The sequence below is a fragment of the Castanea sativa genome, chromosome 3 (assembly GCF_040712315.1).
Source record: "Castanea sativa cultivar Marrone di Chiusa Pesio chromosome 3, ASM4071231v1".
Taxonomy (NCBI): Eukaryota; Viridiplantae; Streptophyta; class Magnoliopsida; order Fagales; family Fagaceae; genus Castanea; species Castanea sativa.
The window spans coordinates 52,589,958-52,614,884 of record NC_134015.1 but is presented as its reverse complement, the minus strand read 5'-3'; the positions used below and the strand labels follow the sequence as shown (position 1 = coordinate 52,614,884).

At 32.9% G+C, this 24,927-nt stretch overlaps 1 protein-coding gene across 1 annotated transcript; it reads left to right on the top strand.

The window, feature by feature from the left end:
- The first annotated feature begins 9,353 nt into the window (after positions 1-9,353).
- LOC142629144 (uncharacterized) lies at positions 9,354-10,112 on the top strand. Its single transcript, XM_075803126.1, has one exon. It carries the CDS (start codon positions 9,354-9,356, stop codon positions 10,110-10,112), a length of 759 nt encoding a protein of 252 aa, XP_075659241.1.
- The last annotated feature ends 14,815 nt before the right edge of the window (positions 10,113-24,927 follow it).

The window sequence follows — 24,927 nt, the reverse complement described above, 5'->3', positions numbered from 1 at the left end:
ATCTACAGTAATCCAAGATACCAGTTATTCTCTTAGAAACGAAGGATAAATTCTACATTTATATTGATACGCATGTTTGTACCTTACCAACTAAAAACTACTAAATATATTGAATCAAATCATTTATATGTTCTGGAAAATTAAGAGCATGTTTGGTTATGATTACAAACCAGCTGTATGTAAATAAAATTTCAATAAAAAAAAATTATTACATTATATAAATGAGAAAAATATAAAATATTTTATAACTTCATTTTTTTTAAGAACTGAGAGAGTTTAAACTTAAAGCCCCTTTCTCACATATTTTCTTTATTCCATAAGTTTTTTTTTTCCACTTTCTAGTTTCTACTTAAAATCATGTGTTTTAAATAATGCTTATTTATATAAAAGATATAATTCTAATTTAACCTAATCAAAGTTTATATGTATGTGAAACTTTCTCTTGGAGACTTGAATCTCAACATTTCTCCCACTTTCCCCATCTCACAAGAACTTTATACTTGTAGAATGACCATCACACCAATTGTGCATGGTGATAATTATGTTATTCTTAAAACACGCATGTTGTATACAAATATATGTAGTTATAGATATATGACCATTAAAAAATCAACAATTAATTATAGGCTATATACTAATAGTTGCATGAATTTATGAAAATTTATATCTATATGCAATACAATAACATAAATAGGTCCAGACCCTATATAGAGTTTTCGTTTGAATCTTGACTCGTGAAATATTTATATTATTTTTAACAAGGAAGCTAAGGTTTTTTTTTTTTTGGTATACTACCTGAGAAATACTCAGTTAAGGGTGTGTTTAGTTCAAAGAAAATTGATTTCTGAAAATACTTTTTGAATTTACGAGTGTTTAGGACAAGGGAAAATGTTGGTCAACTGAAAATTGTTTTTCGGTTGACCGTAGAGTAAAGGAATTTGTGGTAAAAATTGGTTTACACTTTTTCATTTTCATAAAACCATTTTTGCCTCATTCAAAACTTATTAACTGAACCTCGACTCCTACTGTCTACCACCCAACCAACACCCCCACTAATGTCCCCAATTTTTGGTGGCCAACCACTGTTATTAGTGGGTGGCTGCCTGCCGCCGCCACCATTGGTCCCCTATCATAAGTTTATATATATATATATGTGTGTGTGTGTGTGTGTGTGTGTGTGTGTGTGTGTGTGTCTGTGCGCGCGTGCGTATGGGAGATGAGAAAATATAAGAAAATAGTATATAAAAAAAAAATTTCCCATACCATTTTCAAAAACATAATAAAACACTAGAAAATAATTTTATGGTCTGAAAATATTTACAGCCGAACCAAATACAACCTAAATTATCAAAACCTAATAACATGAGTTGTTCTCAAAATATCGTGTATTAACACTCAAAATTGAGAATTGCGACTCAAACACTCTTTCTTGAGCATTAATTGTAACCAAACTTTTTTTAAAAAATAATTTTTACCCACAATTTGTAGCACTTAAGCACCAAAAACTATGACCTAAACTCTACTTCATATCCAAAAAAAAAAAACCTTTACTACCAAACAGGCCTTAATATTTTAATAACCACCCATTAGAAATTAATGGAACCAAGAATTGTTGTTTGGGTGGGCCAAGCTTAAACCATGGTATTGCAATTCATGAAGAACTCAAAAGGAGAAGAAGCAGGAGAAAGCAAAAGAAGAAGACTTGAAACGTTGCTATAGCCTCAATTTTTTTTTAGTGTCTCGACGCTTTCTCAAATGGTGACAAACTCGCAATCTCTAGGTTAAAATTGCTCCATGGACCAAATACTGCAGCAATCGGATATTTTAGAAAGATAAGGGAAGCGCCAAAGTACTGTAGCTGGAGATTTATGCTTGTTTAGTGTGGAAAGATATTGATGGGCACTCATGAGTTCCTTTGAGTAAAAAATAAAAATAAAAAATTGTTTGAGTAAAACCGGATAAAACATGTTACATGTATATAGCTACCTGCTAATGAATGGCGGCTATAATTTCTACGTTGCCAACCAATAAATAATATTTGCCTTTTGGTTTTTATTTTTAATTACCCACAAATTTTAAATTTATTTTACATTTTCATTTTCATTTTCCTTACATTTTTTTAACTGCGTGCCCGTTTGGTTATTGCTTTTAGGATTTAAAAAAGAAAAACAAACTCATGTGTTAACATGATTTTTCGTATTTAAAAAAAAAAAAAAAGCATAAATTGGGGAAGCTAAGCCAAACTCACCTTTATGAACACCACTTTTTTTTAATTATTTTTTTTAAAACAAACATAAACACAATGAATACTGCTTTATTAATGATGTGTATTTTGTAGATTACACTTAATTAACTGGGTATTATATAAGAATCTTGTACTTAAGTGGCATTATCTTCATCCAGTCAACCAAACTTTCATGTGCCTAGAGAGACATGGGATTCTAGACCATCATCATCCTAGGTATTGTAGCTTTATTTATATAATTTTCATTTTACCTTACCATCAATTAACTTGTCTGTGATTATGGTTTTGTAGCCAAGAAGTGTTGTTGCTGGTGTAGCTAGTGTGGTTGGTGCATTTGCAATTGCTTGTGTAGCTAGACAAATAAATTGTGGAGGTACTACTATGGGTACTAGAAGAAAGGGCAATATATCAAGTGTTGCAAAATCCAAGGCAGTACGTGGTAAGGGCAGAACATCAAGACTATCAAAGTTTCAACCGGTTGGTGGGAAGGGCAGTACATGATGACCAACAAACTAGAAGGAAGCTAGATGAGATGTTTTGTTTTTTTGTGGTCCACATTCCTAGTATAATTGGTTAGGAGATGTGTTTCTGTCTTTTGTCGAATTTTTTTTTTACTTTTGGTTGTATTCTTGTTATTAAGGTGGAAAGGTTTTAATATTTTGGTAATATATCAACTTTTGGCAATGTGTAAGGTAATGACAGATTGGCTGTGTTGTTAGCTGTTATGGAAGAATTATTAATATTTTAGTCATATATTGCATATATCAAGTTTTAGCAATGTGCCAGGTATTGACAGATTGGTTGTGTTGTTAACTAACATGGAAGAATTGCTTATATTTTGGTCATATATTGCACTTATCAAGTTTTGGCAATGTGCCAGGTAGTGACAAAGTGGCTGTGTTGTTAGCTGATATGGAAGAGTGCCAATATTGTACTGTTATGTACATTCCAAAATGTTTGGTTATGATAGTTGAGTGCCATCAATTTACAAATACCATCAATTTATTACCAACAATCAAATCAGGTGATTCTATTACCAAAGTTGTTATATTACAACAATACAACTTACAAAATGACCATTTGAGCATTCAACCTACAAAACAATACAACTTACACACTAAACTAAGCTCAATGATCTAGCCAACCTCAACAAAACAAACACATAACCATCATGCTAGGCCTAAATCTCTTAAATTCTGTTTTGTTGACGTAAAGCAAAAAAAAGAAACCAACACAAAAAACCAACATTACAAACACAAAAAAATCCCCATGACACCACTAGTTTAAGCTTGCACAATCTCTCATTATCTCTTGCCTTCATTGCTTTCTCCCTAGCTTCTACATATTGTTCACGAGCTTTTATTTCCCTCTTAGTAATTTTTTCTTCCATTTCCCTAGCCGACTTTTCCCTTTTGAGCATTGGTAAAAATGAGTTGTTGTAGAATAAGTACCACTTGATGAAAACATTGCATAAGTTGCTTAAGAAACCTTCACTGAAATTATTGCAAATAAAAAAAAGAACCTATCAGGAACACAAATCTAGCACAAATGAGTTATTGATAGAAACTATGTTGTTATCTGCTTTACCATTGGATATAAATCAAAGTACCTTTGTCTACATGCCCTTGAAGTTTAGGCTTTAATTCCTTTTTGGGCTTAAAAATGCAATGATAAGTGATAAACTTGGTCTTCTTTTGTGTTGGTATTGAATTCCGAACTTGACTCTAAAAACAATCTCAAATCTAACAAGACTAGCCTCTAATGACTGACAAATATGGCTATGTACAACAAAGCATAGTACCTAGTACAAGGTCCTTGAGTACAAAAAATGTTCCTCCTCTGCCTAACCTTAGAAAATACTGCTAAGTTATTTTCAAAAAAAATATAAAAAAGTAATATTGCTAAGTTGTGCCAATGAATAATCATGGTGAAAGGAACATAACTATTGATACTTTGTTTGTAATGTCTTTGTGGGGTCCTCTTTGTAAAGTGTATTCCCAAATGCAAATATGGTCAAATTAGAACATGTTAAGCATCTTACCCAGAAAAGAAATAGACATGTTGCACACTCATGCCTCTGTTTCGCAACTCATTGTAATATTCCTCTGTTTTCTCTATAGATACATGCACTTTGTCATCCCTTGTGATAGAGTTAAAGGTAGCTACAATGTATCACTAACAAACAGAAACCAAAATTTACAATAAGAGGAATATTGAGAAATTGGGAAAGAACAACATGTGTTTTGTAATTCTAAAACACAACTCTGTTATCTGGTCATAGAAATTGGGAAAGCTTTCCCATAGAATTGACCAAGAAAAATATGAAGGAGCTTATGAATGTTTGGTTTGCGTGGTGCACTAGGAACCAAGAAATCAAGTAATCTACTAGCAATCAATCAAGTAAGCTACCAACAATATAAAAAAAAAAAAAATCTACTAGCAATTTTTGAAAAGGAAATCAAGAACCCTAACTATCAAAATTGTACCTATTGTTTAAATGAAGAGAGAAAATTTTCAATATCCTTCACATGGGTTTTGATTGGACTGCTGTCATCTCTTGATGCTGAGTATTTCACGGGTTGATCTTGATGGAGTGGACCACAATCTTGAACAGAGGGTATATGGGTAAAGGGTTTTTTTTTTTCCTCAAAAGAAAGTGTCTTGATCCAATTGCTATTGTTTTTTTGAGTGGAATAGTGTTAGAGTAACGACAGGGATAGAGGTGGGTAACGTTGGGTTTGAAATCGTTCAAGTTCGAAAGGAACATGAGGGTTTTGAGTAGATCTCCAAGTGGAATAAGAGAGGACTGAAGCTGATTCTGGTTTCCCGATGAGATAATATTGTTGCTCTGTTGAGTAGCTAACCACTTGTAACAATTAGGTCGAGTATGTCCGGTTGCTCCATAGTGATGGCAAAGATGCTACTTCTTCTATTTAGACTTTTGAGTATTGCCCTTCTTAGCCATAAGGTTTTTAGTTTCTTTCTTAACAAGCTTAGGGGGTACTCCTAAAATAGATTTACCCTTGTCTATATTTTCACTAGCTAAAATAATTTTGGCATCAGTGTTTTTAGATTCAAAATTGTTAGCATGAGAAACAAAAACAATAGTACTAGAGGAAGCAATATTAGGAGAAGAGAAATCATACCCTAAACCGGTTCGATCAGAAGCTGATTTCTAGGCGTTGAGCATCTCATCAAGCTTTGCACTTGAAGTCAACTCCAGTTGAGCTCTGACTTGAAACAACTTTGCTTCAAGCTTCTTGGTCTTCTTAGCCAAGAAATTATTCTCAAATCTCAGTGTTCCAATGGTCTGATTGGCTTCATGAAACTTTGTGGAGATTTCTTCTTGTTCAAGTTTCACGTAACTAAGCTTCTTGGTGGGCAACCTATACAACTTCTCATGCTTTTCTGAGACCTTGTATAATTTTGCATAGGCTGTGTGGATTTCATCTTGTTCATCTATCTTTTCAAACTTACATTCCACCAAGTTCTCTTCTTCTTCCACATCTTTAACAATCCCCTTAGTAGGATTTACAATGACAGTGAAGGCATTTAGGATTCAATCATCCTCATTTTCTGAATCATCCTCAGATTCAGTGTCGCTCAATATAGCAGTAAGTGCCGTGTTTTTCCTAATGGTCTTGAGATACGTAGGGCACTCTTGTTTCATGTATCCAAAGCCTTGACACTTGAAACACTTAGGTCCTGAGGGAACAGTGTACTAACTGTCATCCCTAGCATCCTTCTTCTCTTTGTCTTGGCTCTTGAACTGAGACGAACTGGATTGCTTGCGGTCATTGTCAAATCCTTTAGCATTCTCATTTTTCATAAAATTTTTGAACAGCCTTGTGATATAGGATTTCATCTTAGAATCTTCATCGTCAGAAGACTTATTTGTTTCACTGCTCTTGGCCTTCAGTGCCATGCTCTTTCCTTTACTTGATTTCCTGATTCTTGTCAAACCCAACTCATAGGTCTGTAGATTACCAACCAGTTCTATCAAATGAATTTTATCAATATCTTTTGATTTCTCAATTGCGGTGCTATCTCTCGGGTAGAGATCTGAGCACCTTTCTAACAATCTTGAGTTCGGGAATGGTTTCCCCAAGATTAAAGGTTGAGTTTATTATATCCTTGAGCTTGGCATAGAAGTCATCAAACGACTCATCCTCTTCCATCTTGATCTCTTCAAACTTGTAGTGAGCCTCTAAAACTTTGAATCCTTGACAACCTTGGTGCCCTCATAGGTTGTTTGGAGGATGGTCTATGCTTCCTTGGCAGTTTCGGTAAAGGATATCCTCTTAAACTCCTTATTCGTGACCGCACTGAATAACGCATTCAATACCCTGCTGTTGAAGTTAGCCGCCTTGATCTTAGCATCATCCCAATTGGCTGACACTTCCTTTGGCTTAGTCCAACCTATCTCCACAGCTCGGCATACCTTTTCATCTAATGACTGCAAGAAAGCTCTCATGCGTACTTTCCAGTATACATAGTTAGTGTCATCAAATAAAGAATGTATAATCAATAATTTTCCCCTATGCATGATAACATGGGTCAATGGATCACACAACAAATATTAACCCTAATCAGAGTGTGACTGCTTTGATACCACTTGAAAGACCAAGAATGTATTGACCCCTTGTGATAAATTAGTCAATTAATTAGCTAAGTTAATTAATTAATTCAATTAACATACAAAGCGCGTGGTAACACAAACAAATCACTAAATTAAATGTAGTGAAAAAATAAAGTTGACACGGTGATTTGTTTACGAATGGGAAAACCTCCAAGGCAAAAACCCCACCAGATGATTTTATGATCACTGCTCTTGAGAATCCACTATTATCACAATAAGCGGTTACAAGTAAAGGAACTCTAGTACCTTATACTAACCTACAGTTGAACTCTTACCTCAATATACAATTGGACTTGTTCTGTAGTGACAATTTCTCCTTTTCAATGCATGACTCTAAGTACGTGACTAACTAATCGATGTGCAGATCCTAGTACATGGCTTACTCACCAGCTTGAGAAAGATGTTGGTTGTAAAGTTCTTCTGTTCATCAATACGATGAAGATCACGAAACTCCTTGGTTACAAAACCCAACGGCGTACAAATGCAGCAACTTCTTCAAGAGAAAGATGAATTAGGGCAAATTCTTTCTCCGGTCGCAATTTGCATAAATGAAACTTTGCTTCACACTTGCGTAACCTTTGAAGACCCTTGAAATAATCCTTATATATGTTTAGAGTTGTGAGAAAAAAAAAAGCCTAAACATGTATACACAGATTGGTGTGACATCAGATCTGAAAAACTGATTTTCATAAATCTCAATAGTTAGGTTATCTATCGAGCAACTGTCGAGTATCGGGGCTAAACTACCTTTTAAACCTCGATAGATGTTATCTGCCGAGCTAGCTATCGAGCTTTAAAATCCAGCAGTTCTTTGCTTGTTTCTTGGACAAATCTGCATGGATTCAATACTTGAACTTGAATCTTGTTGCTTGAAGTATTAAACACATCCTAGATCTACCCAATTACAAGTAAAGTGCATTTTGTCAAAGGATTAGCCTATTCTAAATGACATATGTTCCCAACATAAATCACATATGTCCTAACACCATTAATTTGATCAAAAAAAAAAAAACAATCAACATAAAATATCTATAGCTCACACGTAGCAGCACAAATCCAAATATTATAGATTTAAATATAAAATAATTAATATTATATCACATGACACAAATCCACATGCCACTCACACATAATTATAAATCCACAAGCACTCAAATCAAAATGCAGCACAGATAAAAGCCTCTCATTTAACATTGCTTTTGTAAACTCATACTTGTAGGTTGAGTTTGGTTTGCTTTGCTATCCGTGTTTGCATTTCTGTGGGTGGGTTCCATATACTGTTCATGGGACCTGCAAGTACCTTTTTTAGCGAATATAGCTTCTAAATTGGGTCTCACGACACTATTTATACATTTAAAAATTATTTTGCTACAGTATTTTCAGTTTTTAGCAATAAGCGGTATTTAAACAAACTCGTAAAGTATAGCAAGTAGAGAGAGGCATATGTTTGATTGCCATCCTATGAAGGGCCCTATCCATGGCAATGGCTGCTGCTGCTCAAGGCACGGAGCAAGGTGGCCGCTGGCAGCGCAATTGGGATTGGTGTGCTTAGCAACCATAAGAGACATCTAGGTTATTACTTTTCCTTTTCTTTTTCCTTTTATAGTGGGTATTAGGTATTTGTAAATGAAGACATTTTTTTGGGGTCATTATGGCCATTGTTATGTTGTATATTTTTTGGGCTGTTGTATTTGTAAGAATTTAATTTTTTTTAAGGAGTTTTTATGGATTGGTTCAATTATTTTAGGGATCAATCATAAAAAATTTAAGTTTTTTTCTTTTCTTTTCTTTTCTTTTGTGATAGAACTACATTTTAAATTTTGAGAATGGCAAATTTTACAATTTTGGGGGGTCAGTATATTTTTGGTTAAATTTTAAATTTACCCTAATCTCTAATGGAAAATTTAGAAAGTGAGGGGGACCAGAGCCCCCTAACCCCCAGCTCCGCCTAACTATGCAAATAAGGACAATTAAATGCTTACTCGATCATTTAATTAATGGACATTATAATTTGAAATTGAAAATTTCTGTTTAAAGTTTGAACCCTTAGCCATTTTACCACCAATTTTAATAAATTATTGAATTAGTCAATCAGGCAGTTAATTAATTTAGTATAAAAAAACAAAGTATTTTAGTTATAATTTTTTTTATTTCCTTTTAAATATGTTTGATGAAAATATAATAAAATAATGTAATGAAAGTGTATTTATTTTATTAGCATGTGGTATATATTAATAATTAAAATATATCTAACTTTTCATAATTTAATATTCCAATATATTAATTTGCCGCCCTTAGCTAAAATAAAGTTAGCCTCTTTTGAGCAGTGAACAAAGCAAACTATTAAAACCGACTTTTACTCTTATTCCCATTAACAGTCGGATTAGGAATACTTTCCCAATATAAAACCTGTGTTTACTCAATGTTTTCAGAACAGATCAAGTTCTTTTCTTCTTTCTGTTAATCAATATGCAATTCGTTCAACTTAATCCTCGGGTATCCAATCGAGTCTGGCAGCCAGAGATCAACCTCGACCACGTTGATTCATGGCAACGATCATCAAAGGTTCAAGCTTTTGTCAAGTTCTTTGTACAAGTAAAACGCCGAGAACTGTACCGAACACGCGAAGGAAATCTTGTTTTTTTACGCAGCAGATCAGGTCAAGTGTCTAGCACCAATGGTGTGTTCTTAGATTTGGACATGTTCAAGAGCTATGACTACGGTTGTCGAGAAATATCGATTCTTCTCGGTTATGAACCTGAAGTCCACGAAGATTTTCATGCCTGTATAGCCGACGAAGTGGTTTGCTTTGCGCGCAAGATTGGCAACTGGGTTTCTAACATGGGTCGTAAAGTGTTGCCTATATATGTGGATATTATAGTGGAAGAGGACTTTTTGCACGATGAGAGGTATTGGGTTACTAGGGCTTTGAGGGAATCGGTACTGGAGTTTGAGAGAAGACGATATGGTATGGTGCCGGCGAGCAAGTCGGCATTGAAGGGGATGTTGAAGAGGGTGAGAGTGGAAGTTTGCGTTAAGGGTTCGGAAGCAAAGAGAAGATGTGTACGTGAAAGAGAGAGTTGCACCATATGTCTGGAAGAGTTTGAAGCAGGTTCTGAAGCCTTGTGCATGCCTTGCACTCATGTATTTCACGCTGGATGCATAGTGAAGTGGCTTAATGAGAGCCATTATTGTCCTGTTTGTCGCTTTGAGGTGCCTACTAGTTAGATATTCTTGGTTGCTTTTGGTTGAATTTGTATATCATAATTTTTTTTAATGAAAATATATGTTGAGCCAAAGTAAACTCAGTTATATTAAAATTTTCCAAATTTTCCTCTTTTCAAGTTACATGGCTATCTATTTCCAGTCTTATAGTTTTTGACATATTTTTGTGTATGTGGAATATGAATTTTATGGATGAACTCCATTCATTGTAATTTTTTTATTATTAATTTCAGTCGATTGTCCAAAAACAAGAAAAATATAATACTTAATTACTAATTAGTAGATATGATGATATTTGATTGAATTTGGAAGATTCTTTTTTTCCCTGCTAATTGACTGTATTTGGAAGATTGGGAATTAATCAAGAGTATCTGTGTCTGGACATGCTTCCCTATATATAGTAGGTGAGCCTTCAAATTAGTATTAGACTCAGAATTCGGGTTAAGGCTTGTAATAAAGATATGGGTTTGAATCCAAAGATATGCAATAGTCCTGTTTAGCGCAAGAAATTACAGTAGCTTGTCCTTAGACTTTCTGGATTAAAGGAAAAAAAAAAAAACAGTAAGACAATTGAAAGGAACTCTTTTTCTATTTATTTGTTTATTATTTGTTATGATGAGCCACTGAGACCAGGTACTAATTACAAAAATTATGATCTACGCTGGACGCCATGATAAAATTGATGACAAATTGGTATATGTGTCTTCACCGCCTTCTGTGCATTGTTGTTAATCCTGAGATATAGTACATGCCTGATGGTACCTTCTCACAATATTCACCCTGAAGAAGTGCTATTAGGAAAAAAAAAAAAAAGGAATAATCACAAAAGATAAGAAGCTAAATTAAATTAAGAAGAAATTACATTTTTCTCATTTATGATTTACCTACTTTTGGTTTACTCGAAAAATACTTTATCTCAGACAGGAAAAATACCAATTTTTAAATCATAGATAGACAAGTGTTTTTCGAACAAATCACAAGTAGACAAAGTGTAATTTACCCTTAAATTAATAATGACATCAAATTGATTAATTACACAAAGCATCTTGAATTTGCAAATTTCTTAATTTGCTTGAGGTGGGCAAAAAAGAAAAAAGAAGATACAATCCAAACAAAGGAAGAAGAGAAAACTTGCAAATTAAGACAAAAAGTAATAATTCTACCAATATTAGGCCTTTCTAAAACAAGCCAGACTAGGGATGAAACAGTCATACATAGCGAAGCATGTTTACGACAATCTCTCTAGCAACAACGGCATCAAATTAAATAATAATACCTATACCATAACTTTTACTAATGTCTTTCTACTGAAACAATTATTTCCAAAACTTTATATATAATTTGTTAAAGTGGTTGATTTTAATATTGGTGGATAATTACTTTCAAATTTATCACTTTTTATCTATCACTCACTCTCTCTCTCTCTCTCTCACACACACACATATATATCCAGACTTTCTCTTTTACTAATTCACTAGTAAATAGATATGCTTAAAAAGCTATATATATAGAAAACCAAGAATTCCTTTATCCTAATTGTAGAAAAGACTTGACAAGTTTTTAATTAACAAACAAAAAGTTGGAAAGACTAAATAGTGAGGGAAAAAAAAATACTTGCAATGATTACTTTATAAATATAACTATTTGTAAAGTATGGGAAGGTAAGAGCCGGAATTTAAGTGTTTAGAAGGAAGTTTTCACACACATATACGTTTAAATTATGTTAGAATATAATTTTTATCTTGTATCTAAAAAAAAAAAATTGAAAAGACATAAAACTTAAATCATAATGAACAAAAAGTTGGAAAGACTAAATAGTGAGGGAAAAAAAAATACCTGCAATGATTACTCTATAAATATAAGTATTTGTAAAGTGTGGGAGGGTAAGAATCGGAGTTTAAGTGTTTAGAAGGAAGTTTTTACACACATATACATTTAAATTATGTTAGAATATAATTTTTGATGGGGTACTGATTTTGCCTATCTCCAAGTCGTCCATAAAGGTCGTCCGTGGCCCGTTTGGAATTGTAAAACCCTTCGAAACCCACTTGCAACCACCTCGTCCAGATAGGAAGAGCTCTGGACGAGGTAGGCACCACCAGAAAATAGACACTCGTCCAAAGCGTGGATAACCTCGTCCTGAAGGAGTGACTGTTAGACGAGGCAACCTCTGCGCCTGTGCCAAAACATACTCGACTAAGGAATTCTGGGACGAGAGTATCATACTTAGAAAAATTTCCGAATATAACGCGGTAATTCCTTATCCCACGCATAACTGCCAGGTATCCGTTGTGGAGACAAAAGCATAACTTCTAAACGGTTATGCAAGTTACGTTTGATTTCTACCTCTCCTTGAATCTAGGAGAAGTTCCAATTTTGGTAACCGCCTATAAGAACACTATATAAAGGCTGTTTCAGACAAGGCCAAGGTATGTTCATTTTTCACTCCAAAAAAGTTGGAACTCAGATAACATAGAGAGAAAAACTAACTTTGCCATCAAAGGGTTTTTGGCCGGCAGCCCCAGTCGCCTTTGATTCGCTTTTCTTTCTTTTCTCAGGCCGCAGAGACAACCAGTAGTCCTTTCAAGTCTGAAGTATCCAGTCTACTGATCTTCTTTTTATCATCAATTTTTATCTTGTATCTAAAAAAAAATAAAAATTGAAAAGACATAAAACTTAAATCATAATGAGCAAGCTAAAAGCAGCAAAACAAAACTTATAGCTACCCTCGTGCAAGAGCAATATTGCAACATAAACTCAAACCTAAACTACCAAAAGTACCAATCAGTGTATGGAAAAATGTCAAGTAGTATACAGACTGCCTAGAACAAGTGCCTCATTATTGTTGTGTGACTCTGACTCTGACTCTGACCTCTCCATGCACTTTGAGTAAGTATAAATATATCAAATGACACCAGGAGTTCCCCCAAACACTTCAGTAAGGATTACATATACACATATATGTGCTCTCTTGTTAAAGAGAGTCCCCAGTGAAGCGTTCAGGGGAACTCTAGGGGACATCTGATGCGCTATGTGTTACTCTTACCACTTCATGGTTGCTGGGTACGACAATGGCTCTAAACCTAGTATTTATAGTGACTAGGGAGTTCCTAGGTTTAGTTTCATATATAGGTTGTTTGGCTCTGTTCAAATGGAGAAGACAAAGCCGTGGCAGTGAACCTGGACAGAACTGTGGACTAGGTTGAACTTTAAGAATAATCTTCAGATGAAAGGCCATATGCAATTCTACCTTTGCAATCTGTCTATTTGTTCAGCCTATCCTTTTCACCTTTATCAACCTGGATTTTTTTGTAGATTCCGGTATATACATCAAAATTCTGGTTGCCAATGGCTAAAGGATTTCTTTAATTAGAGGGAATGACAAAACCAGAAACTTGAAGTCTGCTATATATTGAGTATCTGTCTAAGTACCAGGCCCACAGCTTTTTGGACCACCAATCATATCTTTAACATAATATTCCAAAATTAACCATGTCCCAAAACCTATTCATCTATAAACACAACTTTCTCACACGTTGTTTGAAGTGACAATGACAAAGTTGCAATTAATGGTAGATAATATATATATATATATATATATATATATATATATATATATATATATATATAGTAGTGTCAGTAATAGGTCAGGGGCTGAGGGGGCTAGCCACCCAATAATAAAACCGGAAAATGGTGTATTCATTTATATTTTTTTAGTTATAAGACATGTTTAATGAGTTAGGATAGACTTGTTTTAATTATATATGTGGATATAGTTTTAAGGGTCTCCATGTATTAGGTTAGAGGAGATTTTTGCACATTCATTTGAAAGAAAATATTGTCTTTATTTAATAGCATCCTTCACTTAAAATTAAATAAACAAAAACACTGTACAAATGATCAATTAAAGTAAAGTATTGAAAGCTGTTATAGATGATGGTGGTTCTCAGATGGCAATTTGGTTTATTGGTCGAGGATATAAAGATTTCTTCTCAGTTTTTTGTTCAATTACATTGCTCTCATATTAGGATAGAAAGTAATAAATTAGCTCACAGTTTGGCTAGGCATGTACTAAATGTTTTAGTCTATATTATGCTGTGTGAATGAATAATGTTCCTCTACATATTATTTCTGTACTTCAGGTTGACATAGCTAGTTTTTCTCATTATAAGCATTATTGTCTTTTTCTTATTTAAAAAAAATGTAAAGTACTAATATCACATTTTTTTTCCTTTTGATATTCATTTTGTTTCTATATGTATAACTCATTAATTTTTTGAGCATTTTAAGCATAAATTCATAAAAAAATATATAAGTAAATCTCTCTAGAACATTTTTTTGCAAAGAACAAAAAAGACATTTATTATTTAAATTATTTAAAATTGTTTATGTATGTTTTATATTTTCTAAAACTATTGTTATTCTCATATCTTTAATATGTAATTAACCTTAATCTATTTAACAAAACAACATTGATTTGAAATATTTCATTACATATGACTTAACGAAAAGATATATTTGTCATGAATTATATAAAATTGATTTGATGAAATTTTTTTAATACCAAAAATTAAGATAGAAAATAAATCATGTTAAAAATTGTTGATATATTTATCTTGGCACCATTGAAAACATTTCTAACACCACCACATAATAGACCTATATAAAAATGAATAACGATTTACTATTTAAGAAAGCCTTGAAAATGTGTTGTGAAAAAAGTTGGAACTGAACGTACTAGTAACCGGTCTATGGATAAGTGCTATTGGAGTAGTCGGCCAAGCTGATTAAGCTTTGCTTATATGAAAAAGATTGAAGAGGATAGGTCTTAGAAATGACAGTAGAAAAAGCTTGGGAGAACTTCTAGCCACTCACCTCAATATTCTTCCTTGCCCTCCTATTCTTCCCACAATTCTGACCAGGTTCAGTTCGGGAAACTTAGTTCGTATACGTGGATAACTCTCATCTTTTAACTGTTCTATCTCTTCTCCATAAGGGCACCAGTTTCTGTGTATATGAATGAATTAGCACAGAGAACCTCCATTATAAATATGGTAGGTTTGGTGTGCATTTTATTACCACCAAACCATACCAAGAGAAAGGAAGAGTCAGGTGTCTCCTAGAGTTCCCTTGAGCACTTCACCGGGGCACTTATTACACCCGTAATGAAGGGGATTCTGCTCTACTGAAGTGTTTGGGGGAACTCTGGGTGGCAACTGACATTTGAACAAAGCCTAGCTTGGTGGTCAATCTTCTTACTCAAAGAGCTCAAGGTTTAGTACTTGCTAACCGAAATCTTTAATCTTCTTAGTCAAAAGAGTTATGAAGGTTTATTTGATAGCCTGAATCATGGTTGCAATGAACTAGCCTGTTCCGTCTTTTTGGCTTTTTCTGCTTCCTAAAGTTTAGCAAAAGCTCAGTCAAGAAGTTTCAAGAAAAAAAAAAATCTGCCACCATCAATTTCATTAATTTTTTTGGTGCTATTTGAATACTGTTTTTAATGCATCCTATTCAAGTTTAGATATGTTTCGTGGGTATTTCAACATTTTGTGAATTGTAAAATTTTCCACTGTGTTGTGGTTCTATGTCATTGCTGTGCTGCGTGGTCGGTTCTCTTAGATGATCGAAAATCCTCTGCCTTGCAATTTTTGTCCATGCATGCAGTGATGCAGCACCTGCTTTTGTCATTCCTGGTTATGCATGCAGTGATGCAGCACCTGCTTTTGTCATTCCTGAATTATGCAGCACCTATTTTTGTCATTCCTGCTTTTGCAATATTTGTCCGTGTATGTTTTGATACACAAATTAAGATATCTCAATCTTGCTTAGGTCAATTGTGTGACAGTAATTACGTACAGTTTTCATTGATTAGTATGATCATGTTCTAAAAGATCATTGGTTTGTCTTGATTCTTCAACAAATTACCATAGGTCTTAACCTGACGATCATAATTATGTAGCATATATTACTGCATACATTAATATGGCTTCAAGCCAAAAAAAATAAAATAAAATACATTATGGCCATGCCTATGCAAAGGGCTTACATTTTTAAAAAACACATAAACTAAAGCATTCCTTGTAGGGTAGCATTTATAAACAACTAACAACTCTACCCATCACAAAGCACGACCTGTTGTAATAATCATTCAGCCTAATTCATATATATGAGGCACATATTTTATTTCATCATTGTGTGTTGTCGCTATAATTTCAAGAAAGTGCCTTAGCAGAAGTGGAAATAATCTTTATTTTTTATATTATTTCCTTAAAGAGAAAATTCAGAGCGAAGAGTTTAATATTTCAAGGTATATTTGTTTTTCTTAGAAACAAATACACACTAGAGAGAATAATGTTTTAATACAAAGGAACACTACAAATTGCAATCAAAAGCTCAAGGTATAGCTTTAGAGTGTGTTTGTTTGGAGGTAAACTAGGGGGAATGGAAAATTTTGAAGAGAAAACGAGAAGCAAAACTTTTTTTAAGTGTGTTTGATTAGGTGGGGAGGAAGAAAAATAAATGGTGGGGACCAGATGTTTTCTCCCCAGGCCCACCAAAAAATTCTCTCCAAAATGGAGAGAAAACTGAAGGGAGAAATAAAGTTGCTTAATGGACAAAAATACCCCGATCAAGCTCCTATCTTTTTTTTTTTTTTTTTTTTTTGTTGATTTCCTGGGCTGAGAGGTATGTTGCATTTTTTTTTCCCTAGTTGCTCTTTTTTTTTTTTTCCTGGGCTATGGGTGTGATAGTTGTTATGTTTTTTTTTTTCTTCTTTTCTTTTCACTAGACATGATTTTTTTTGGGACATAATTTTTATTTTTTAATAAATTGGGTGATTGTTTTTTATTTTTTAGTTGTTTGTCACTTTTTTTGTTTTAATTGAACATCATTTTTTAACATGAGTGTATGTATAAATTTATATAAACTCACTTTTTCCATCTCTCCACTTTTCCACTCCCAACTAAACAAAAATGAGAGAAATTAAAATCTTTTCTAATGGCAGGAATTAGCTTGTCACTTGTCCTGAGTTCATCACATGAGAAATGAAAGCAGGATAATTTCAACAGCCAAGCCAAAGCCAACTCACATGATGACATGTCATTCCATTCAGCAGCCACAAGACAAGATCACTTAGCATCAAGTGAAGCCAGTTGGTCACAAGGCAATTTGCAGTTATGCAGTTTGTCAAATTAACAGACTTTGTTAAATAGGTTGTCAAGTAGTTGTTATCAAACAATTGAGGTAGTTGAGTCCAATTTGTACAGAAATGCAATCAACTATCCTTTATTCTTACCTATAAATAGGAGAGCTATTTATCATTCAAATTATATGGAATATAGTAAGTAGATTTGCATAACTTCTTGTAAATTTTTCATCTCTTTCAAAGATTTTGTTAGAGAATGTCCTAAGGAAACTCGTTACCCAGATCTAATAGAGAAATTCATATAAGACAATCAAATGGATGGTAAGGTCATTAACTACAATGGATTTCTATAGAAATTTACTCTGTAAAGTCAAACACACATACGGTTTTTCGAGGAAAATAACACATCTAAATTTATAAATATCAAATGCACACATGCTTTATTTTTTTAATTTCATCAAAAACATAATATAACCATTCATTTTAGAAAATCTATCACCAAGTCAAGAATTTTTATTTTATTTTATAAATTTCCTTATTTTCCACGAAATTGTGAAGCTTAAGGCTCTTGCCTTAAGAGAGACTAGGTTGCAGAAACAAGAAAGAAAGAAAGAAAGAAAAAAAGCTAGGGATAACATACATAGCAGAGAAGGGTAGATTTCTAACCAATGAAATTCATAACTTGCACACACGTGTGTGTTTAAAGAATCGATCGAGTTTGGTTATTCAATTGGTATTTCCCTAACCTCGATACTTGACGCCCAACTTGAACCTTACTTTTCACAACAATTAAAACCCATTGTTGATAGGCCCACCCAAGGTCTTTCGGGTCGACTAGGTTAGTTTTAATGGATCATTAACTGCATGGCATCTAGTCAATATGAAAATAATAAAGGAATTTGAAAATTTTATGAAAGTCGATATTTTTGTTAAAATATATAGATGATTTTTTTTATAAAAAAAAAATCATTATTTTTATCATTAAATTATAAGAATATGTAAAAGTTGATTTTCTATTAATTGGAATTTTATTTTCTAAAAACAAGTTGAATGTGACTTAGTCAATATGTCTGAGGGTCCTAATAGTATATTGTGGCTTAGTAATGAGCCTTGTTACGCCTTGCATCTTTTAGACTTATACGTGAGGTACAGTGTAAGATTTTAGACATGATTCATATGATGGGTGAATGTTCACTAGCTATAACTATTAAGGATATATCCCATTCTTCAGTCTAAGCCTTTGTCAAAACACGAACGTGTCTCATCAAGAGCTATTTTCAAAGGAGGAGATTAGAGAGGTACATGATTGAGATCCTACATGATTCATGCAGTATTAAATCCTCACTCATGAGTTGTGTGCCAAGTACACACATCTGATTTATTACAACTATATGGATTTGCTCATGTTTGTTCATGGTATGTATAATGAGGTACATTATTAAGATTCTTTTATTTTTTGTGATTAGTTTTGTTCCAGTTACTAGCATATTTTAGATAAATCTTACATTTGGTGTTTTACCAGATTATGCTAGGACTATATATAACAACAAAAAAGAAAAGATTATAAAGTTTGTAAACTTTATGTTGTTGGTATATCATACCTCCCTTTGACATTTGGCAATCAAAACCTTGGGGCAACTAAACCTTAAGAACCAATGCGATGCGGGTGTGGAAGTAACCAAAAACAGGGAAAAAGGAGATAAAAGTCTGAACTTTTTATTAAATTGAATATGAATTGTTCAAAAATCATTTACAAACTTGGAGACCTATTTAAAAGCATTCTAAAACTTGACATATAAGATAATATATTCTAAAATAAATCCAAAGTAATACCTAAGTACCTAACTATAATAGAAATCTGTTAGGTCTAATTTATGTTGGCAATTCACGAGCAAAATATGTCATGTAATTAGCTTTAGTGATTCATTGTTGAAGATAAGATTGTTGAAATTTTTTGCAATTTAGAGTGTGAATTTGGAAATTTCAACCGACCAAATTGAAACTCGATTAATTGAAAATCGAAGATTAGATTAATTTGCAGATTTTAAAGCCCAACCCATCATCCAATCTACTAGGGTTTCGTGCCACTTATTCTACACTATAAAAGAGACTTTATAGGACTGGAGAGAGAGAGAGAGAGAGAGAGAGAGAGAGAGAGAGAGAGAGAGAGAGAGAGAGAGAGAGAGAGAGAGAGATGCCTCTTATTTTAGATCTGGGGTTTATGTACCTAAAAGTATTTCATATTTTCTACCAATGATATTCTTTGAAGAATTTCAAGATTCGATGTTGTAGAAATTGTTGCCTCATTCTAGTCATAAAGGATGCTAGAGATCTAAATCTTCAATGAGATTTGAAGTGCGTGGATTGGAGGTTCACATTGTAGCAGTTCACTGTAAATAAAGTCTATGATATTTAGAGCTAATTAGGTTATTGAAGTTAGATTTACTATGAATGGGGTCGTTTTTTATTGTAAATCTCAAGCTTATAGTGAAACTGTTTCCTTATTGGGATTGGTTCTCTTAGATTTTTCCTTTAGAACAAGTTGTTTCATAAGGTTTCCTAGGTTATCACATCTTGTGACATATTTATTTTTTGTTGTGCATGATGTGTATGTTTATTTGTTTAACTTAAGGCTTTTATAATAGATCTAATTAATAACTTGACCTTAAAACTAGTTAAACACTATTTGTATCTAGGGTCTAAAATCTAACAAAATCTAATTTGACCTAAAAAATATTAAAAACACTCAAAGTCAAGGACAAAAATAGCCTAAATCTAAAATAACTAAAATTACATAAAAATTCTAAAATTAATGAATTATAAAAATTAAACTGTATATTTTTTCCTACGTCACAATGCATTATTAAGTTGTTAAAGATCGAGTGACCTTTCAATGTATTCTATAATCCTTCCACACACTTCGGTGTCAACGATTTTGAAGGAAAAGATTTTGGTTCTGAGGAGATTATGTATTTTTATTTAGGTTGGAAATATTCAGTTAGATTAGTTTTATGCTTATATATATATATATATAGAGAGAGAGAGAGAGAGAGAGAGAGAGAGAGAGAGAGTTTGGGTTCTAGGATGTAGTGTTTATTAATTCAATGAGTTTAGGAACCTTTTAGAAATCGTTTTCAAGGAAATTAACAAAATGCACTAGCTACAATCAGTTTAGTATTAATTGGAAATAACTTTGAAAATTAAATTCCAAGGGCAGCAACTTGTATGTTTTAATAAAAAGAGAGATTTTATTAATTAAATAGAGTGTATATCATCTTGCAAATTAAATAGAGTCTATAGCATACAAATTGTTTTACACATATCTCAAAACGCAACTAAAATAATGATTCGAAGCCATGATTTCCATATGTGCAACAAGTTTAACACAAAAATATATATTTGTGTGGGTGTGGCTAATTAATGTCGGATATTGATCAATGGGGTGCTTCTTCCAAGATAACTTTGTAGCCTATTGAAGGGTACTTGTGAGACATTAAATACAAAGAAAGAACCTTACGTACTGAAAATTGATTTCAAAATGAAATTCCAAAAAAAAAAATATATATATATTTATATTTTTATTTACATACTTTAAAAATAAAATCTGCATATATATGTTACCCACCAACCCTCTTATTGTTAATCAATGTCAGGTGACAACCAAATTTCCCTCAAACACTTCAGTGGACTTAAACTATGGTTCCAGTGAAGGGATCGAGGGAACTCTAGGGGACACAACTGACCTTTATTTTCTCCTACTTTTGTTAATTCTTGGTAAGGCAATGTACAGTAAACCCTACTATCTATAGAAGAGAGGTTCTCTGTATCTTTAGTCACATGATTATGTAATGAATTCCTTTGGGATAGAAGGACCAATAGGGATAAAAATATCCTCCTATATGGACATTGGAATATTGAACCTAGTCAGAATAATGGGTCACATGAAGGGTAGAGAATCAAAATTTGGTGAGTGGTCAGAAGCTGTCCTACGACTGACCCAAACTTGAACTTCCTTTAATCTCTAATATATAGTCTGTCATTTTTCAACGTGATAAGGATACAAAAGCTTGAAATCTGGAAGTTCTTATTAGCCTAACACATTAGCATTACATACCTATTTTGCTGAGTAGTCATGAAGCATGTGGTCCTATACCTTATCGTTTCAGCAAGCACGTAACGATTTTCACAATTTTTTTTCATAACTATTAACCTGAAAATTGTGATTGGGCTAACATCACTTTCACATGTATTCATTATTGATTTCGATTTTAATTATTAATTAACGCCAATTATAATGTTACATCATTGGAGATTGATAAGACTTAAGACATATTGATAGTTTTAGTCTCCACTTGGCAATGATTTAAAGTAACACTACAAACACAACATTTTTCACAACAAATTTATAATTTTCGAGTTAATAAGTTATTATTGATTCTCATATGGGCTAACCATACAACGACACCACTTTATTATTCACAATTAATAAATTATAACATCAACCGATGTAAAATTTATTGTAAAATATGTTATAACTTTATGCTTATTCTGATTTAATTGGAATCCTCTTTGTGACCACAATTGGGCGTGTATATACCAGAATCTAGTCAACAGTTGCTTTATTTCAATGAAAAAAGCAGGAAGGGAATGACTCTAGAGATGATAGTGTAAATAGTCAGAACTCAGATTTGTCACATGTTCGCATGGTTACTCACATTATATTATTCTGTACCTTCAATAATCTAGCCCTCTATGTCGTCTAGGTTCACTTCTTACAGCTTTATTTCCTAAGATTTCTCTAATTTCGAGCCGAAGTATAGAGCTATAAAAGAGGACCTAGGTAGGCAACTAATTCCAAAGATGGGCACTAGAGCTTGCTATAAATAGTAGACTTTGTACTCATAACCATACCCAGCAACCCAAACAAATGGAAGAGCCAGAATATGCGTCAGTGTCACCTAGATCCCTGACCAGTTCACTAGGAACTCTCTTATAACTAAAGGGTCATTGTTGCTACTGAAGTGTTTGGAGGAACTCCTGGTGGCACTTGATACTCACCAAACAAAACAAGATCCGACTGATCTTCATTTGAGAAGCTGTGAATATTATATTCAAATGTCTGCTATTTGCATCTTGCTCTTTTTATGACTGTATATGCTTGCTGTTTCCTTTTACTATCTTCAGTGTTTACAGCCTCCTTCTTTTCCTTTTGTACTTACTTGCACATTGGACACCTCTGCTTGTCATGTACAATTTTAATAATTCTTTAACGTAATATATTGAAGTATAAAGTTTATTGTCCCGATAAAACTTTTTTTAAAATGAAGACACACGTTAGTAAAATTCATAATTTATATATAGTACAAAATGAGAACACCATTTTATTCATCATAAAGTGAAATTACTGTATACCAATAATAAATTGATATCTAACATTGTTATGAAATTGAGTGTGGATTTTTGCGTGGACTTGGAATTTTTCTTATTTATATGTGATTAGGAAACAAGAGGTGCCTTATACTTTTACTATTATTGTTATTATCACATTTTAGGAGCCATTTGTGAAACTATAAATTCTACTTAAAGATCCACGGCATAATTGCAGCACTACAGCAAAATTTAAATTTGTACTTTGTTTTTGGTTCACCTTGAATATATATTATTTCGTTGACAGCCATTGAATCTGAGACTTGATACCAATAAAAATATGCTCTAACCGGTGAAAATAAATTGTGTAGATTTATTTATTTACTTATTTATAAAAAAATTACAAATGTTCTATTGATATAGAGCTCAACAAATCCAAAATTTTCTTGGATTGGGTAGATTGGGTGGGTCAGTTTAATGGATCACTGACCAACCATAACATCTAGTGAGTAGGAAAATAATGAAAAGAATTCGGAAAATGTATGGAAGTCAATATATATGTCAAAATAGACGTTTTTTTAGATATATTTAAAAAGAATATAATTATTTTTTATCAATTATAAGAATATGTACGAATTGAGTTTCTATTGCGGAAATTTATTTTATTAAAAACAAGTAGAATGTGACTTGTTCAATGTGTTTGAGGGTCCTAATAGCCAGTATATTGTGGTCATGTTTAGTAATGGGCCTTGGTAAGACCTATTTTTCTTAGACTTGTAAGTAAGATGCAAGCATGATCTATGATGGATAAATATAACTAGAGGTGTTTACCACTCCGCAAAAATTACTCACAAAATGGCTTAATTGCATCGCACTGCAAGTAATAGTGTGCCGCACCGCACCGCATATATAGTGTACTGCGGTTTGCGGTTTTATAATAAGAAAACCGCACAAACCGTACCACACCACACCCTTTCTATATATTAATATATTTAATTATTTTTAATATTAAATATATTATGAATAGTTTAATAACCCTAGTTTTGAAAAAAAAAAGTTTGATAACCCTTTTTTTTATAAGTAGTTTGATAACACTAGCAAGTGCTGATTAGGAAAGCAAGCCCAAAATAAAGAAAAACTAGCTCAATAATTTAGAACTTGGATCAAAACAAAGAGAAAAATTAGTTTTGGACTGGGTAGAAAAACCCAAAATTTGAAAAATATACAAATGTCAAAGCATTTAAATCGCATCTTATACACCACATCACATATGTAACCAAAAAAATGAGGTGCAGTGAGGTTATGGTTTTGGCTAAAATTTAAACCGTACCGCATCACACCGCACCGCACATGGGACTACAAAAATAAGGTGCGGTACAATTATGGTTTTAGTTAAACCACACCGCAAAGTGTGGTGCTAAAAATAACCCAAAACCACATTGCACCATACCTTGAACACCCCTAGATATAACTATTAAAACTATATCCCCTTCTTCACATTCTTTTTTTTTTTTTTTGAGAAATCCTTCTTCACTCTTAAGGCTAGACAAAACCTTAATTTATCCCGTCAAAAGACATCCTTACAGACGGTGGTATGAAAGCAAGACCTGCATAAGTTGTGTGTCAAGTACGTGCATGTGAATTGTAATTGTAATTATTATTATTATTATTATTATTATTATTATTATTATTATTATTATTATTATTATTATTGTGGATTAGCTTAGGTTTGTTCATGGTATATATCAAGAGGAACATAATTAAGATCCTGTTATTTTCATCATCGATCCTGTTCTAGTTACTAGCATGTTTTAGTTGAATTTCAAATGTGGTTTTATAGCAGATTATGCTAGGACTAGAAACAAAAAAAAGATATTGAAAATTAGTGCATATGGTATTTAAAGTTTGATAAAATTAATTTTTTTTTGGAAATTATACCCCCAGTTGATATAATGCAATTGAACCTTGGGGAAACCAAACCTCAAGAATCAAATGCATTATTAAGCTTCTAAAGAGTTGCCTTTTGATGTGTCTTGCAATCCTTCCAGACACCTCGGTATCAACTTGAAGGAAATTTTTTAGGTTTTATGGTGTTTTTGAATTTAATTTAGGTTGGAAAAATTCATTAAGATGAGAGAGAGAGAGATATGACATATAGCTAGGTTTGTCAAGTCAACCTTTAGTTTAAGAAATAGGGTTTGGGTTTTAGGGTGTAGTGTTTGTTTATTCGTTGAGTTTAGGGACTTTTTAGTTTTTAGTACCATTTTCAAGGTAACACAATGTACTAGCCAGGATGAGTTTTGTATT